Below are 17430 nucleotides of genomic sequence, written 5' to 3' on the forward strand. Positions count from 1 at the left end.
TCGCCCTCAAACTTGATAGAAATGAAATGCCATGATAGGTGGAGCTCGGCAATGTGTCCCTGCTTCTCCTTGCATGTGTGTTTGAATGGGGCTCATGTCATTCTGTCTTCCCACATCCTGCCCCCACAGACATTTTCTTAATTGTTGGTTATTAAGAGGGGAATCGTGGGGCCCTTGAGCTTCTGCAAAGTTTGTAATTAAAAGTAAGGTAAATCCAATGTAGAATGAGTCTGAACAGGTCCATCATACCAACACAGAGATTGCCATGATAAGTTTTGCAGGTATTTATGTCTGGTATTTCACAATAGCTGAATCTCCATTACAAAAACAAGCCTAGAATCTCTCTAGGCTAGTGCACTGCTCACCTGGAGCAGCCACAAGGAGGAGGAGTTGAAATTTTTTACTTCCCAGTCTAATAAATGCAGTTTGTTGTATCGTCCAAACCTCAGACAAACTGGATAACCTTAACTATGGTTAGTGAAACTAAGCCAGCTACATCAGTCATGGTTCAAAATGGAAGCAAACGCTTCTGAACATCTTGTGGCTACACTGGACAAGGTGGAAGTGCACTAGCTGGCAAGGGGAGCAAGGCCAGGCTCATTCACATAATTGCTATGCTGTGATTTAGCAAGCGGTGCATCTGAATCAGCCATGTGACTCTACTGTACAGTATTACACCAATTAGCAACTTCAAGCAGCACAAAGCTGTTAATTTTCACTAGTATCAAAACTGTTGCATGAATTATCCAAATGCCAGGATACAACAGCTCATTAGCAGCTCTCTTAATGATGTGTACACGATAATCAGCCACTTTTCCTGGTGTTATCACCGCTGGTGGGAATTCCAGACTGGGTGTAAAATACACATCTAGAAAACAGTGGAAGTAATTTGAGTATGGTAATCAGCTCAGATGTCCATTTGGACACTGAAATTTTCCCCAAGGGCTTTTCATCAATTGATCTAATGCATACATGGAAATAAGCAGTTTCATGCATACATGGAAATAAGCAGTTTTTAAACATAAGCAGTTTAAAAAACCCAGGGTGGAAGTTATTTAGATTCTGGATCAAGTGATTATATTTTATTTCTTTATTTTGGCAATCAAAGTATGAGTCTGTATGTGTGAATGAATTTTAAACAAACACAGTAATTATTTGATAATGTACCGGTACTGCAGATATACTGCCCTATAATTCTTTTTCACTGTTATTATTTGAATAAATTCTACCAGTAGAAGTTGCATCTGAGTATTTTTATCAGCTTCCTTATACCCTGTTTTCTGATTGTTGCTTGACATGCAAGATTTATTTTGACACAACCTTGTTACATTTTGACACTATAGTTTATCCAACGAGAGTGAAATGTCACAGAATGGTACAAAACTGAAGTAAGGAATTAGCTTTTGACATTTTGCAAAGACTAAGAATAATAGGGATCCTGATTTTAAAAGACGGTTCAATATGAAGGTATCCTTTAAGCAAACAATGGCTTTTTAAACATATTTCAGTAGTGTAGCTGTCTTAGTCTGCTGTACCAAAAATAACAGAGTATTGTGGCACTTTAAAGGCTAACAGCTTTATTATGGCATTAGCTTTCCTGCATCTGATGAAGTGGACTGTAGTCCACAAAAACTTATCCGATAATAAATTACTTAGCTTTTAAGATGTGACAAGACTCTCAGTTGTTTTTAACCATTTGTTCACTTGCAGACACAAAATGTGGGAGACCTTTTCTAACTGTAACCACTGAAATAATTTTACAGAAAACGTCAAGAGATTCAGGCTAGACTTGTATGCGTTTAGTGGACTGATGTGTATAATAATACTCTGCCTTTGATCATGGAGTTTAATCTGCCTTTCTAGCCCTTTCTAGCTGGTTCATGATCATTGAGCTGAATATTGCAATTATGTGACAACCAGGTTACCCATCTTTCGCCCTGCATGTCAGCTATACCAGATAAATCCAGTAATTGGATCCAAAAGAACAACACAAATGGGGGGGGGGGGAGATCCATTAGCATTGTTCTACAAACACAAGCTCTTACACAAGCTCAATAAAATCTTTTTACTTTTCTCACACAGCACCTTAACATGAAATCTACTGTGAATAAAAGAAGACTTCCATACACAGAATGCACCTTGGGATTCAACCCATGATATAAATCTGTAGTATGTTCACATATGGAATATTGTGTGAAGTTCCAACAAACTCCTTTTTAAAAAAAAAAAAGGAAAAAGGATGCTATAGAGTTGGAAGATACAGAAAAGGACAAGTAATATGATCAAGAATATGAACAACAGAGAAATTTTCCATATATATATATATATATATATATATATATATATATATATAATCACAAAACCAGTTGTGAAGTTCACCCTTGAAGGAGTTTAAGGAGTTGTGTTAAGTCAAAATTTTACTGACTATGCACATTGTTATCTTATTTGATATGCTTTTCTCTTGCATCTTCTAAATTAAATTTGAGACGTGAATGAAATTATATTTTTGGATGTTTTTACATTGTGTTGTAGAAATAGTCTGAGGTGCTAGGTTAATCCAAGGTGGCTAGAGTCTGGAGTGTCAGTTGATCCAAGAGAGAGAGAAAAGTTCTTCCCACACCACATGCTTCATCAGTGCAGGGTATTATTATAGTCAACTAGCATAATGACCTTTAAAGATGATGCACATTGGCATGTATCCAGTGGTGGCAATGACCTAGCTCAGGCTTTCTCACCCTGTGATCTGCAGTATGTCTGAAAAAATGTGGTTAAAGATTACACTGTATCTAGCACAGCCCACAACACTTGCTACAACAAACAGAAAAAATATTAAATGGTTTGCAAAGACCTTGAGAAATTTTCAAGTGCTTCATGGCAAGCAGGGTTTGGGAGCCAACTGCACTAGCGGAAAGTGCTTCTGCTCTCATAAGGCGGGACACTAAACTTTTGCTCCTGCCTGCTGCAGCCATCTGTGCCATTGCTCATTCTATTCTGGAGCCCCCTAACCCTCAGGAGCAACTTTTCAGGGGCGTGGGGAGGGGGGATAAGGAAAAATTGAGTGCCCTGCCTTGTGTGATCAGAAATAGTGCAAAGTCACCATGTAGCTTATTTTTTTTAAGGGAGTCATTTAATCTTAAGAGAAATGTTCAAAGATGGTGGTGTTCAGTCTCCAGCAGTGGCAGATTGGGATAAAGCCAGGCTGTTGCAGCTTATCCAAAACATTCTTAGCTATTATGTTTGACCAGTCCTCTCTGCATTGTTGGAAACATAATGCTAGTCTAGTTGAAACTTCATTCTGACCCAGTGAAACAACACACGCTCATTACTTATGGGACTCCATCTTTTATTTCTCTCATTTCCAACATGCTTTGATAAGCAGTTGTGTATGCCCCTGAATGCAAACTTAATACAGAGAACCTGGGGAGAGCCATTTGTGACAATGCAGTTTAGCTGTGATGAATGCTTGAGCACAAAGGTTGTGATCATTGGTAATTGTGGCATTAGACTTAATTAGGCAGACTTGAAGATTTCCCACAAGGACTTGGAGGCAATTGCCCTTTGTGGTTGTCAGAGAATAAAAGATGGCAGAACAGTAAGTGGCCCAACTATTTTTTTTATTTAGGTCTTACACTACTATTCTAAGCATTCAGATTAAGCATGGGCACTTCTCCAAAAGAGTTCATTTAATATGTAAAGTGGTATGATTCAGATTTATTCCTCATTTTCTCAACAATATTAAGTGAATAACTAAAGATACAGTAGTAGCCCAAGAAAAACGACACATAAAATAATACGCTTTGCTAGAACATTTGCATTTACAATTCTGTTTTAGCACAAAATCATCACTTGTATATACAACTAACCTGAATTTTTATAGCATATACTATACAGCATTTTTTTTAAGCCCAGCCTTCATGTTAGTCATTAAGTTAGCTGGGCAATTTTGTCTGCCTATGTTTGGAGTTCACTTTAGTGCTATGGCATACAACTTTCTAGACAGAGAGAAATAAGCAATGTGATTCAGATTTTGTGTGATATGGATGCTTTTAAATTAAAGTGAATCTTCAGATTAAAGTAAGGTTTTGTGAACAAGCCACACTTACTAGCGGTACAGCTGGTTGTGAATAAACTTTGAATTATTTTGCTAATTGTTTTAAGCATCTTTTAGTTGACAGAACTGAAATAGAAGGGAATGAATCTTTGGAGCACTTTGAGGAGATATAGGAAGATAAGATTTAAAAGTACAGTAAGCCTAAAATTTATGCACTTTTAACTTGTGCACATTCAGATTTGTGAATCGGCAAAAAAAAGAAGAAAAAAGAAAGAAAGGGGGAGGGTGTCTGGGGAAAAGACTTTGGTAATCCCATCCGTCATTGCACCCAATGCATTTTGACTATACAGGCACCTCCCCACTCACACACAACCAGCATGCGCACAACTGCTGACATGCATGCTGTTTTCTGCACCGAAAGCAGGCGGAGATGGAACCAACTTGCATGCATTCCAGTGGCACAAATAGTGGCTGGGAACAAATACCCTATGTAAGTTGCAGGTTTACTGTACCTTAGGTGTCTGTGTGTCTGTGTGTGTGTGTAGATGGTAGGTAGGTAGGTAGATAGATAGAAGGCTATTTTTGCTACTTCAGAAAAAAATAAAATAGATACTTTATTGGGTAAAGGTAAAGGGACCCCTGACCATTAGGTCCAGTTGTGGCCAACTCTGGGGTTGCGGCGCTCATCTCACTTTACTAGCCGAGGGAGCCAGCGTACAGCTTCCGGGTCATGTGGTCAGCATGACTATGTTGCTTCTGGCAAACCAGAGCAGCGCACGGAAACGCCGTTTACCTTCCCGCCGGAGTGGTACCAATTTATCTACTTGCACTTTGACATGCTTTCGAACTGCTAGGTTGGCAGGAGCAGGGACCGAACAACGGGAGCTCACCCCGTCGCAGGGATTCGAACCACCGACCTTCTGATCGGCAAGCCCTAGGCTCTGTGGTTTAGACCACAGCGCCACCCACGTCATTTTATTGGGTAGATACAGCTTATTTCAGAATGTGGGTAATGTGGGGGAATGAGGGTTTCCCAACTCATTATCTTAATTTCAGCTGTTTCGTATGCATTCGGTATGTGTGATGGAAACTTATTCTAACCACACTGGGGTCCCACTTATTTATGGTCTAGTGTCAGTGGCGACATTACAATAAAAAAATAAAAATGATAACTCCTTCACCGTATTTTTGTTGGCAATTTGGGGAAATGGCAGAAAAAGATATCCCTGTCTACTCTCCAGTTACTCTGCTAATGACTCATCAATACAGAGAGCCCTCCTTAAGTTATGTCCCAAGGGTTATTATCGCTTACTGGACTTTTATCCTAATGACAGACCAATCATGTGTTAACAGTTACAATTGGCAATCCAAGATCTGAATATAGAGTGGGTTAAGGTATACCATATTTGGAAAGTTTTGCATGATCCTGTGATTAAGACCCAAGCAACGTGTGAATTTACACAAGTGGAAAACGTTGCTATTGTTTTTTAACCTGGGCCCAACAGCAAAAGATTTGTGTCAGGGGCTTAGTAAACATGGAATTTGGAAATCTAAATAGCTTGAAGCGTATATGGGAAACAGACTTGCAGGAGAATATTGTGGAGGATAAATGGGAAAGGGTCTGGAGGGGAAATAGTTAAACATATCAATATTGGCCAAAACAAGGGAGCTTGCATTAAAAATAAATTACAGATGGCATTATACACTGGTTCAACTTCCCTGCATCAACCCCAATCAATCTTCCAGTTGTGAAAGAGGATGTGAAAATAGGAACGTATTTTCATATGTGGTGGGAGTACCTTTAGGCACAGGCATTATGGTCCAATTTTTTTTATTGAAATGAGGAATATTCTTGGAGAACCTGTTCAAGCTACACCTCAACTGGCGCTATATTTGATAGTAGAAATGAGGAAATGAAATTGAAGACATTATTAATTCTTTTATTAGTGGCAGCACGTACAACCATGGTTCAGAGGTGGAAAACATTAGAGGAAACTGGCACTGGAAATGGTGGCGTAACGTCTGGAGTATAGCTATACGGGAAAAGCTTGTGTGGTGTGCAAAACTCTTGTCTGGTAGGACTAAGCCAGAAGCCTTTTGAGAGGTTTGGAAAGATCTTACACAATATACGAACAGGGCTACAGCTTCCACACTTCCCGATAGCGGCCTCAGCAAATATGTGCCCTGGGTTTGAGTTTCAAGAGAGGTAACCATGTTGGTCATTAAGGGGCCACTAGACTCCTGTTCATATTGAGAAAGACGAACAAATTTATTATGGGATAAATTGCATGGACAGAGTCCACTTCGTTAGATATATCTGATAAAGTGTAGTCTGATCTACAAAAAAAATTATGCCATCATAAATTTGTTTGCCTTTAAGACTCTTCGTTGTGGCTTTGAGTTGAACCTGAAGATGGCCATCAAATCAGCATTTTTTTTAAATAACTAGACGGGACAGACTACTTCCCATTTTATATGCTTTAGTAGAGTTTCATTTTCTAATTTTTATGGTGATGGTTCATTGCTGAAAATAGATTCAATCGGGATACTGGGAAATTGGTTTCTTTGTTTAATAGTTAAAGAGAAAAGACCAGAATGAAAGTGTATGTGTGAATAATACATGACAGTAATTTGGGACATTATTACAGAGCTTATGCTATGTGAAAAGAATCAGATTGTTTCTGCTAGATCTAGAGGAAGAGATAATTTTGGTTTTGCCTTTTTTGGTTTTTAGCATTGGATCACCTGTTTCTCTATTAGTCATGCTATCAATTATCTTTTCAACCTAGCAACAATGTAATTGCTTTTGGTAACACTCTAATAATTACGCTCCAGGGTTGTCAGCATCAAGAATCATTTGTACTTGCCTAGTTTCTATGTTTTGAAACAAGTTGGATTCTGTACCATACCTACTACTTTGCAAAATTTGGGAAATGCATCCCAAAAGTCAAGAAAGTAAATACGCGTATTTGGAATGCTGAAATATAGTTTTCCAATTTAAAACAGAGGTGAGACAAGTTCCCCAGGGCAATATTCCTATATAGTAGATGTGGAATTTATTTGCAGTTCAAGCAAGAAAGAACCTAATAATGGGGCAGGAGTACAATTTTGAAAATAAAAGGCAAAGTTTATTATTATGAAGGACTGAAAGCTGCTCCTACTCTGGAAAAAGTTTAGTTACAATGGAATGTAAACACAGAATTCCCTTTCTCTTGTGATTGTCATGGCAACTGTGGAATGTAGAAATATTAGAGTGAGGAAGAAAAACTTTTCATCTACAGTATTCACTTCTTGTCTCTAACAATTCCCTTATGAACTCAGATGGCATTAGGTAAGAGGCTTCTGTTGACATTATTTAAAATCACCCTGTAGGGAAGCGCTTTAGAGACAAGATTAATACTGATTCAAGAGGCATTTTTATTCTCGCTGTGAATGAAATGCTCTGCTTGCTTGCTTTGCGAATTATTCCTTTGCTAAGAGCCAGTGAAGGAGGGGATTTTTCTAAGTTTAATTTGGGCAAATTTGCATGAGTAATTTAATGAATTGCCCAAAAATGAACCGATCGGGCCTCTATCACCTAATATGCAAACATATTACCATGTGCAATTATAATACCATGTGAAATCAGTCCTTAGTTCATGTATGTAAACAATGGAGTTGATTGTATAATCAAGATTCAGAGCTTGTTGTCTCATGATGTTAGTTCTTAAATGAGTGCTGATTATATATGTAACTGTCTTATACTGAATTGGATCATTGGCTCAAGTAGCCCAGTCTACTATGACTGATGACCGTAGCTGTCCAAGGGTATTATAGGAGCCTTTCTTAACTGTGGTACCTAAGATTCTTTTTCAACTGGGCATCTGAAGAACTGAATTCAGACATGCCTCATGGTTCGGTGGAACTGAAAAGTAAGTGTTTATATGATTGAAGACTGAATATTCAAAACGTTTTTGTATTTTCATATACATACTATTTAAAGTGCTGCCTATTGATTTGTTGACCCACTGTAGTTTTCACATTAGGTAGGGGGAAATGTCTCCTAGCTTTGGATAAAACTAAAAGAAAAAAAAATGTCTTCTGTTTGACCGAGTTTGATGTTCAGGGAAGGGAGCTCAAACATGATGTGGGAGTAGCAATTTTGAACTAAAATTAAAGCTTGTAGTTGATTAATTACGCTGATTAATGCATTAAAGTTTGCAACCCCACTTCTTATCTGTATTTTCAAAAAATTGAGTTGATAGAAATTTAAGTGATGGACTTGGCTTGAATTGTGCTGTAATCGTCCAAATCTCTGTCCATAATGAGGTCAAATTCTAGCCCTAAGAAATGTTATTTCAACTCCCACTGAAATTAGTGGGAGTTTTGGACATCCAACTGTAGGCAATCTGGCAAATTTTAAATTACTTATAATAGAAGACAAAAAGAACAGTGTGTCACATACTGTAGAGAGTGTGACACACAGTGTGTACACACACACAGAGAGAATGAATATGGATTGTGGATGCAAGATACTTCTGCATTTCCACCACAAAGGAAATCCTTAGAAAAGACATAAATACGTTTGGTGTGCTCTGCTTAACATCACATTATTAGAAAACCGCTACATAAATTACATTAATAGAATCAGCCGAAGATTAACATCTCTTCCTGTATTAAACTACTAATCGTAAAAGGCATGGCCTTCATTTAGACAATGAAATGAAAAAGATTTTGTAGGGGCTCAGAAAGATGCTGGGGGGAAAGGAAAACTTAATAGAAGAGCTATTCTCTGCCTTCATGGAAGGTCTATTTTCAATTTCTCAGTATCCCACTGCTAATACTCAGTTTTCAGGATTATTAATTACATATTGTGTTAGCTCAATTGCACTTACACAGCTCATGTTTACATTTGCTTGCATATGGTTTCTTGATTTTATAGGCTTCATTTCTGCTTCTTTGGTCATGGCTACTGTCAGCACTGGCCCACCCGTGAAGCAAAATAAAGCAGTTGCCTCAGGCAGAAGCCCCTGAGGTGCCACCCCAATGGGTGCCCCGCCACCTCCACTTCTGGTGGAGAAGCGGTGCTGGCATTTGCACCAACTGCTAGTGAAAATCTCATGCATTTTCCTTTCTATATATAATTAGAAGACCCTCTGGGGCAACTTAACCCTTACCATTTCCCCTGTGCTGCTTCCCCAGCGTAAATCATCCCTGTGCTGCTTTTATCTTCATGGGGGGGCAGATGTCATAGGCGAAGGGGATCGAGATACGGATATGCTCGTACCCCTTCCAATCTGCGCCCCATCCCGAGAGACGAGGGTAGGGTGAGCAAGGATTACTCACCTCCGTCACTGGTGTTGTGCAATGCCAGGTCTATAGGCAACAAAACCGCCACCCTGCGAGATTTCATCATCTCGCAGGGGGTCGACCTGGCTTGTGTGACGGAGACCTGGGTGCGTGAAGGGGATACTGTCACCTTACGAGAGATGGCGCCCCCGGGTTTTTCCGTCCTCCACCAGTCACGGACTGTGGGCCGGGGGGGAGGGGTGGCACTATTAATCCGGGAAGATTGTTCTTTCAGGGCTCTACCACCGCCATCGATCCCCGGCATTGAATGTGTTGGCCTAGTGTGGGGCTCCGAGGTGAGCTTGGCTGTCTGGCTGGTGTACCGGCCACCTAGCGCACCAGCAGCCACCCTGTCAGGCCTGCTGGAGGCGGTGGCCGGCTGGGCCTTGGAGTTCCCTAACCTATTGGTATTGGGGGACTTCAACATCCATGCCGATGCCACTCCCTCCTCACAGGCTCTGGACCTGGTGTCTTCCATGGCAACACTAGGGCTCTCCCAGTTTGTTTCGGGCCCCACACATCAAGCAGGCCACACGCTGGATCTGATCTTTGGCGTCGGTATAGATGTGATCATGTTTCCTTCGATGAAGGTGCCATGGTCTGATCACTACGCTCTGAAAGCCAGGATTGATGTTCCACCCCCACCCTGCTTAGGTGGTGAGCCGATTTGGGCTCGCCCGCGGAGGCTGATGGACCCTGATAGATTCCGTCAAGCCTTGCGGGACCTTTCTCCCCCTGGCGACTCATTGACTGAGCTTGTTGAGGGCTGGAATACCCAGCTCCTGGCAGCCATCAATGAGATTGCACCTAAGCGCCCTCTGCGACCCCGCAGAAACCGGGCTCCCTGGTTTACTGAGGAGCTCCGGAAAATGAAGCGGGACCTCAGACGGCTAAAGCGAGTATGGCGGGGTGCCCGTGACGGAGCCTCAAGAACATCTTATAGGGTTTTTATGAAAACCTACGAGATGGCAGTGAAGGCCGCTAAGAAGTCCTACTTCTCGGCCTCCATTGCATCCGCTAGCTCTCGCCCGGCACAATTATTTAGTATAATTCGGTCTTTAACGTCCCTCGAAGGACAGCCAAATTTAAATAACAATTCGACACACAGCTGTGAGGCATTTGCGAGCTTTTTTGCGGAGAAGGTCCTGTCGCTCCGCCATGACCTCCCTGCCAATTTGGATACAATAAAGGAACTGGAGGCCCCTCGACTGTCCTCGGGTCCAGTATTGGACCACTTTGACCGGATATCCCCAGCCGATGTGGACAGATTCCTCCGAGCTGGAAAACCCACCACTTGTCCTCTCGACCCGTGCCCGTCTTGGCTGATTAGAGCGTGTCCAGACGAGGTGCGGGCCCCCCTGGGGGATATCATCAATTTGTCCCTTGGCACCGGGACATTCCCAGGGGAACTGAAGGAGGCAGTGGTGCGTCCGCTCTTAAAGAAAACATCATTAGATCCCTTAGATCTATCCAATTACCGCCCAGTTTCGAATCTTCCATTCCTGGGTAAGGTGATTGAGAGAGCGGTTGTTGAACAGCTTGGTAGGTTTCTGGATGAAACATCGGCTCTGGATCCATTCCAGTCCGGCTTCCGCGCTGGTCATGGGACTGAAACGGCTCTGGTCGCCCTAACAGATGATCTTCGTAGACAGCTGGACCGAGGCGGGTCGGGGCTGCTGATTCTTCTAGATCTGTCAGCAGCTTTCGACATGGTCGATCACGAACTTCTGGACCACCGCCTCGCCGACGTGGGGATCCAGGGCGCAGTCCTTCAATGGCTGCGCTCGTTTCTCTCTGGTCGGGGACAGAGGGTGGCGCTTGGGGGGGAACTGTCATCCCGCCACTCCTTGGTGTGTGGAGTGCCTCAGGGTGCGATTCTCTCCCCGATGCTTTTTAACATCTTTATGCGCCCCCTCGCCCAGCTTGTCCGGAGTTTTGGGCTGGGCTGCCATCAGTATGCTGATGACACCCAACTCTATCTGTTGATGGATGGCCATCCTGACTCGGCCCCAGACACACTGATCAGATGCTAGGAAGCTGTGGCTGGATGGTTACGTGGGAGCCGGTTGAAGTTAAATCCTTCGAAGACAGAGGTCCTCTGGCTGGGACGGGACGATATGGGATTGAGGGGGCAACTCCCATCTCTTGCGGGGGTGCAATTAGTGCCAGCACCGTCCGTTAAGAGTTTGGGTGTAATCTTCGATACCTCCCTCTCCATGGAGGCGCAGATTGCAGCTATAACAAAGGCGGCATTTTTTCATCTCCGCCAAGCTAAGCAGTTGGCTCCTTACCTCTCTCGCCCTGACCTAGCCACTGTGATCCATGCGACGGTCACCTCCAGACTGGATTATTGTAACTCGCTCTACGTGGGGCTGCCCTTGAGACTGACCCAGAAACTCCAGCGGGTGCAGAATGCCGCAGCGAGACTCCTTACGGGGTCTTCGCTGCGGGATCACATTCACCCGGTGCTATACCAGCTGCACTGGCTCCCGGTGGAGTACAGGATCAGGTTTAAGGTGCTGGTTTTAACCTTCAAAGCCCTACACGGCTTAGGACCCTCGTATCTACGGGACCGCCTCTCCTGGTATGCCCCACAGAGGAACTTACGGTCCTCAAATAAAAACATCTTGAAGGTCCCAGGCCACAGAGAGGTTAGGCTGGCCTCAACTAGAGCCAGGGCTTTTTCGGCTGCGGCTCCAACCTGGTGGAACGCTCTGTCACAAGAGACAAGGGCCCTGCAGGACTTGACATCCTTCCGCAGGGCCTGCAAGACAGAGCTGTTCCACCAGGCCTTTGGTTAGGGCACAGCCTGACTCCCTCCTTTGGCAATCTTTACAATACTTTAGTTTATGGTTGCCATCAATTTTGATTTTAATTAATTCTTATGATGTTTTTATAATGTGGCACTATTTTAGTGTTGTTAGCCGCCCTGAGCCCGGCTTCGGCTGGGGAGGGCGGGATATAAATAAAATTTATTATTATTATTATTATTATTATTATTATTATTATTATTATTATTATGTGGAAAACTTGCAGATAGTATACCTGCGTTTACTCCCACCCCCATCGTAGAGGTGCAAACACCTCCCCTGACACCATTTCCTCAGTCTTCAAAGCATTACTTACTAAAATGAAATGAAATATAACAAGATATCCTTATCATAGATCCCTCGCACCATGCCTAGTTTGAACCTGTGACTCTCTCCACATGTTGTTTACTCCAGTTCCCATCAATCCCAGCCAGCAATAGGCAATAGTTGGGATGATGGGAGTTGTAGTCCGCCCTGAGATCTATGGGTATAGGGTGGTATACAAATTTAATAAAGAAATAGTAGTAGTAGTAGTAGTAATAATAATAATAATAATAATAATAATAATAATAATAATAATAATATAATTTATTATTTGTACCCCGCCCATCTGGCTGGGTTTCCCCAGCCACTCTGGGCGGCTTCCATAGAAACCAAGAAACACTAAAATATCATACATTAAAAACTTCCCTGAACAGGGCTGCCTTAAGATGTCTTCTGAATGTCAGGTAGTTGTTTATCGTTTTGACATCTGATGGGAGGGTGTTCCACAGGGCGGGTGCCACTACTGAGAAGGCCCTCTGCCTGGTTTGCTTCTCAGTAGTGGCACCCGCCCTGTGGAACACCCTCCCATCAGATGCTTCTCGCAATGAGGGAACCGCCAGAAGGCCCTCGGCGCTGGACCTCAGCGTCTGGGCAGAACGATGGGGGTGGAGACGCTCCTTCAGGTATACTGGGCCGAGGCAGTTTAGGGCTTTAAAGGTCAACACCAACACTTTGAATTGTGCTCGGAAACGTACTGGGAGCCAATGTAGGTCTTTCAAGACCCGTGTTATGTGGTCTCGGAGGCCGCCCCCAGTCACCAGTCTAGCTGCCGCATTCTGGATTAGCTGTAGTTTCCAGGTCACCTTCAAAGGTAGCCCCACGTAGAGCGCATTGCAGTAGTCCAAGCAGGAGATAACTAGAGCATGCACCACTCTGGCGAGACAGTCCGCGGGCAGGTAGGGTCTCAGCCTGCGTACCAGGTGGAGTTGGTAGACAGCTGCCCTGGATACAGAATTAACCTGCGCCTTCATGGACAGCTGTGAATCCAAAATGACTCCCAGGCTACGCACCTGGTCCTTCAGGGGCACAGTTACCCTATTGAGAACCAGGGAGTCCTCCACACCAGCCCGCCCCCTGTCCCCCCAAAACAGTACTTCTGTCTTGTCAGGATTCAACTTCAATCCATTAGCCACCATCCATCCTCCAACCGCCTCCAGGCACTCACACAGGACCTTCACCGCCTTCACTGGTTCTAATTTGAAAGAGAGGTAGAGCTGGGTGTCATCTGCATATCGATGGACACCCAGTCCAAACCCCCTGATGATCTCTCCCAGTGGCTTCATATAGATATTAAAAAGCATGGGGGAGAGGACAGAACCCTGAGGCACCAGGGAATCAGCTGAAAGGCCATCAACATGGGATAAAGCATCCCCTACCACTCTCTAGAAACCATTTGGATCCATTAAGTGGCGGGGGCGGACCATCCGAATTGGTCCCACCTCCCTGCAGAGGGGAAGGGTCGTGGAGAAGTCCAGTTGCACCAGGAAGTGATCTGACCATGGCACTTCTTTGGTTTCACTTTTACTTAGTGTCAGATCACCCACGTCCCTAGAGGTGAATACCAGGTCTAAGGCATGTCCATGACTATGAGTTGGGCCCAACTTATTCAGGGACAGCCCCATGGAGGCCATGCTTTCCACGAAGTCCCGAGCGGCCCCTTGTAAGGTCGTGTCGGCGTGGATGTTAAAATCCCCTAGGACAACCAAACTAGGTGTCTCCAGGAGAACATCCGCCACGACCTGAAGCAGCTCAGACAGGGAATCCTTGGTGCAGCGGGGAGGTCGGTACACCAAAAGGAATCCTGTACTGCCCCTATTGCCCAACTTTCAGAACATGCACTCAGAAAACTGGGTCTTCCCAGTAGGACGCCTGATGCAAACTAATGACTTCCTAAAAACACTGCAACCCCCCCTCCCCGCCCACATGACCTGGGTTGCTGTGCGTAAAAGAAACCTGGTGGGCAAGCAGCAGCAAGGACGGGCCCATCTGCTTCCTCCAACCAGTTCTCTGTCACACATGCCAGGTCGAATCCTCCATCCACAATCAGGTCGTGGATGGCAGTGGTTTTATTCACCATTGACCTGGCATTACACAGCAACGCCTTCAGGTCATGTGGGTTTCCCCTGTTGATTCCAGTATCCATCCAGTCAAGGCCAGACCCGGAGGCAGGGATAGTCTTCAAACAACGACTAAACCTGCCTCCTCGGTAATGACATGGTCTGGTCTTAGCGTAACTCCTTCTCCTGCCCATGATCACCGAGATCGGATGTCCCAGTGCTTCCCCCCCTGTGGAACTTGTCCCAGCCATCATGTTAGCTGGGGCCCCACTCCCAGGCAGCCCTGATCCCGCCCCTTAAAAACAAAACACAAACTATACACAACCAATAAAACAACAGAAAACAAAAACAGAACAATTATACTAAACTTAATCCCCAACCAAATATCCATCCCACCCACCCACCCCCAACAAAGGAAAAAAGGAAAAAAAGAAATACAAATTGCCAACGACTGCTTGAGGACATTTTAAAACACATTAACCACTTGGAACAGGGAAGCAATTGCAGAACACATCCTAGCTTCCCAAAAAGTTTGTTCCAAATAGTAGTACAATAATATCTGGAGGGCCAATGTTTTTCCATCCCTGATGTAGTTAGGTGGAATCTACACACATATAAAAAAAACGCTGTGGGGAAAAAAGCATTTTGAAAAATACATTGAATTTTGCATAGCCATCTAGTGTCATATTTGTACAGTGGTACCACTGGTTACGAACACTTCTGGTTACGAGCTGCGCTAACCTGGAAGTAGCTGCTCCTGGTTGTGAACTTCGCCCCAGGATGCGAACAGGAGGCCCCATTAGTGAAAGTGTGCCTCAGGATAAGAATGGTTTCAGCTTAAGAACAGACCTCGGGAACAAATTAAGTTCATAACCAGAGGTGCCACTGTATATTGCACTTTACAACACATTTAAAACATTTTATTTTTAGCTGTGTAGCTGAGTCCTTAGGCAGCGTTCTGTCAGTTGCACAGGAAGGAGGGATTGGCTATACCTTCTGTGTCAGTTGGTACATGTGTATTTTATTTAAAACATTTGTATGCTGTCCTTCATTCAGTTCATATTCCAGTAATAATCACCAGCCCTTTAGTCACAGTTAGTCGTCAGATTGAAGGAGGAAGCAAACAAGTACGGAATATTACGGTTATGTAATAGAATGAATTATAAGTTGCCAAATATATTGAAATCAGTGACAAACTATCCATGAATGGATATAGATTGCATATAGGATTATTAGCCCTTTTCTGTTGGTAATTTGATTTGGGCATGAATTGTACTCCATACAAATTATGCTCTATAGAACTTAAATGCAAAATGTTTTTCTGCTGCTGTTTCCAATGCAACCTTCAAAATAATTCTTTTGCCTTGTATTGGGGTGGGGGTAGGGAAACCATCTAAGCTCTTCACGGTCTGGTATTTTTAAAGAGAGGGGGCTGATAGAATCAGTCTTTGTAGTCCTCTGTCAGGATGTGCAAGATAAGATCATCTTACAACTGAGGATTTAACTGATAATCTTCAGTGGGTCTAAAGGACTGTAGGGGAAAGAACATATAGGAGGAATTTCTAAGTACATCAGATAATAAATGATATGTCTGTAGAGTAAAACACTATTCAGTGTTGTAAGTATAATTCTGCTGGCTTTGTTATACTCTCTAAACAAACAAAACACAAAACAAATAGTGTTTATCGAGTCTGCCTTGTGTGTCAGATTTCAGTTTCAAATAAACTATTTATTTTCATTTATTTAAGACATTTATTTAAGACATTTATTCCTTATGCTAAAGGCATTCATAACTTTAGCCAAAAGGGCTCTCAAAGCAGATTTAGATATTGCAACAATAGGCATTATTGGACTAGCGGAGAAGGAGTAATGATAATGATTTATAGGGGGAAATAAACACCTTATATTTATAAATAACTGAAGAAAAGACATTTAATGTTCCTGCACTCATACTAACAGCATGTAGTAATTACCATTTCCAGTAATGAAATTAGCTGGCACACCACAGAGGCCAAGACTTAGCTGTCTTAGAAAAATCGGGAGATCATTAAAGCAGGCCCTAAACATGTTCTGCCCCATTTATTTTTTTAAAAAAGAATAACTCCTCTAACTTTGCATTCTCTCCCCAGCCCAGAATATGTTGTATTTGCATTTAATTTTAGAACCTATAATGCTACTTACTGTGAAACTGCTTTTGCATAACTCTGTAATTTATGAGATTCATTCTGTTTACAGAACCTACCAAATAGTATTTTCTCCTAATTCAAAATGTTTTAATAACTTTGCATAAACACCTCTTTCACTCCATCTCTTGATTATACTGGGGAGTGACCAAGAGACACAGCACTGTCAAATGTGGGCTGGCCTTGACTCCTTAACTGTTTCAATTATTTGGAAAGATTCAGGCTATGGACGCTGCCAAAAACCAAGGCCCCATTTTACGGCAGTCATACAATACAAGCTGCAGCTATGTGGCTCTTTCAGGTGATATGATTACTTCCGCCATACCACAAGTGCAGAATACTATCCAAATGAGCACACTTGTAGCTGCCTTATGCCAGCTCATACTATTTGGAGCATCTAGCCCTAGCACTATCTACCTTGACTAGCAATGCAAGAAGTGCCAGGAAGAAGACTTTCACATCACCCTCTGTCTGAGATCCTTTAACTGGAAATGCCAAACACTGAGCCTGAGATCTTATAGGTTGAAATGATGTTTTACAACTATGACTAAGCTATGGCCCTTTCCACCAGAGGCCTCTGGTGCTAGCATTCACATTGCTGTTTACTACAGTGCCAGCATGCTCCCACCACTGGCTTTTTTAAAGCCAGGTTCACATGACATTGGGACGCGGGTTGC

At 43.1% G+C, this 17430-nt stretch overlaps 1 protein-coding gene across 3 annotated transcripts in view; it reads left to right on the plus strand.

The window, feature by feature from the left end:
• KCNQ5 (potassium voltage-gated channel subfamily Q member 5) overlaps positions 1–17430 on the plus strand; it is a 261710-nt gene that overhangs the window by 135215 nt on the left and 109065 nt on the right. The window contains exon 1 of one of the 3 annotated variants that reach the window (XM_081186920.1): positions 7297–7382. The exons of the other annotated variants lie outside the window; for them this stretch is intronic. Coding sequence (XP_081043046.1) covers positions 7363–7382 — 20 coding nt within the window. The 5' untranslated portion in view covers positions 7297–7362. Of the gene's footprint in view, positions 1–7296; positions 7383–17430 lie in introns of those variants that run through there. 3 annotated transcript variants of the gene reach the window in all.

The sequence above is a fragment of the Podarcis bocagei genome (assembly GCF_964188305.1).
Source record: "Podarcis bocagei genome assembly, chromosome: 3".
Classification (NCBI taxonomy): Eukaryota; Metazoa; Chordata; class Lepidosauria; order Squamata; family Lacertidae; genus Podarcis; species Podarcis bocagei.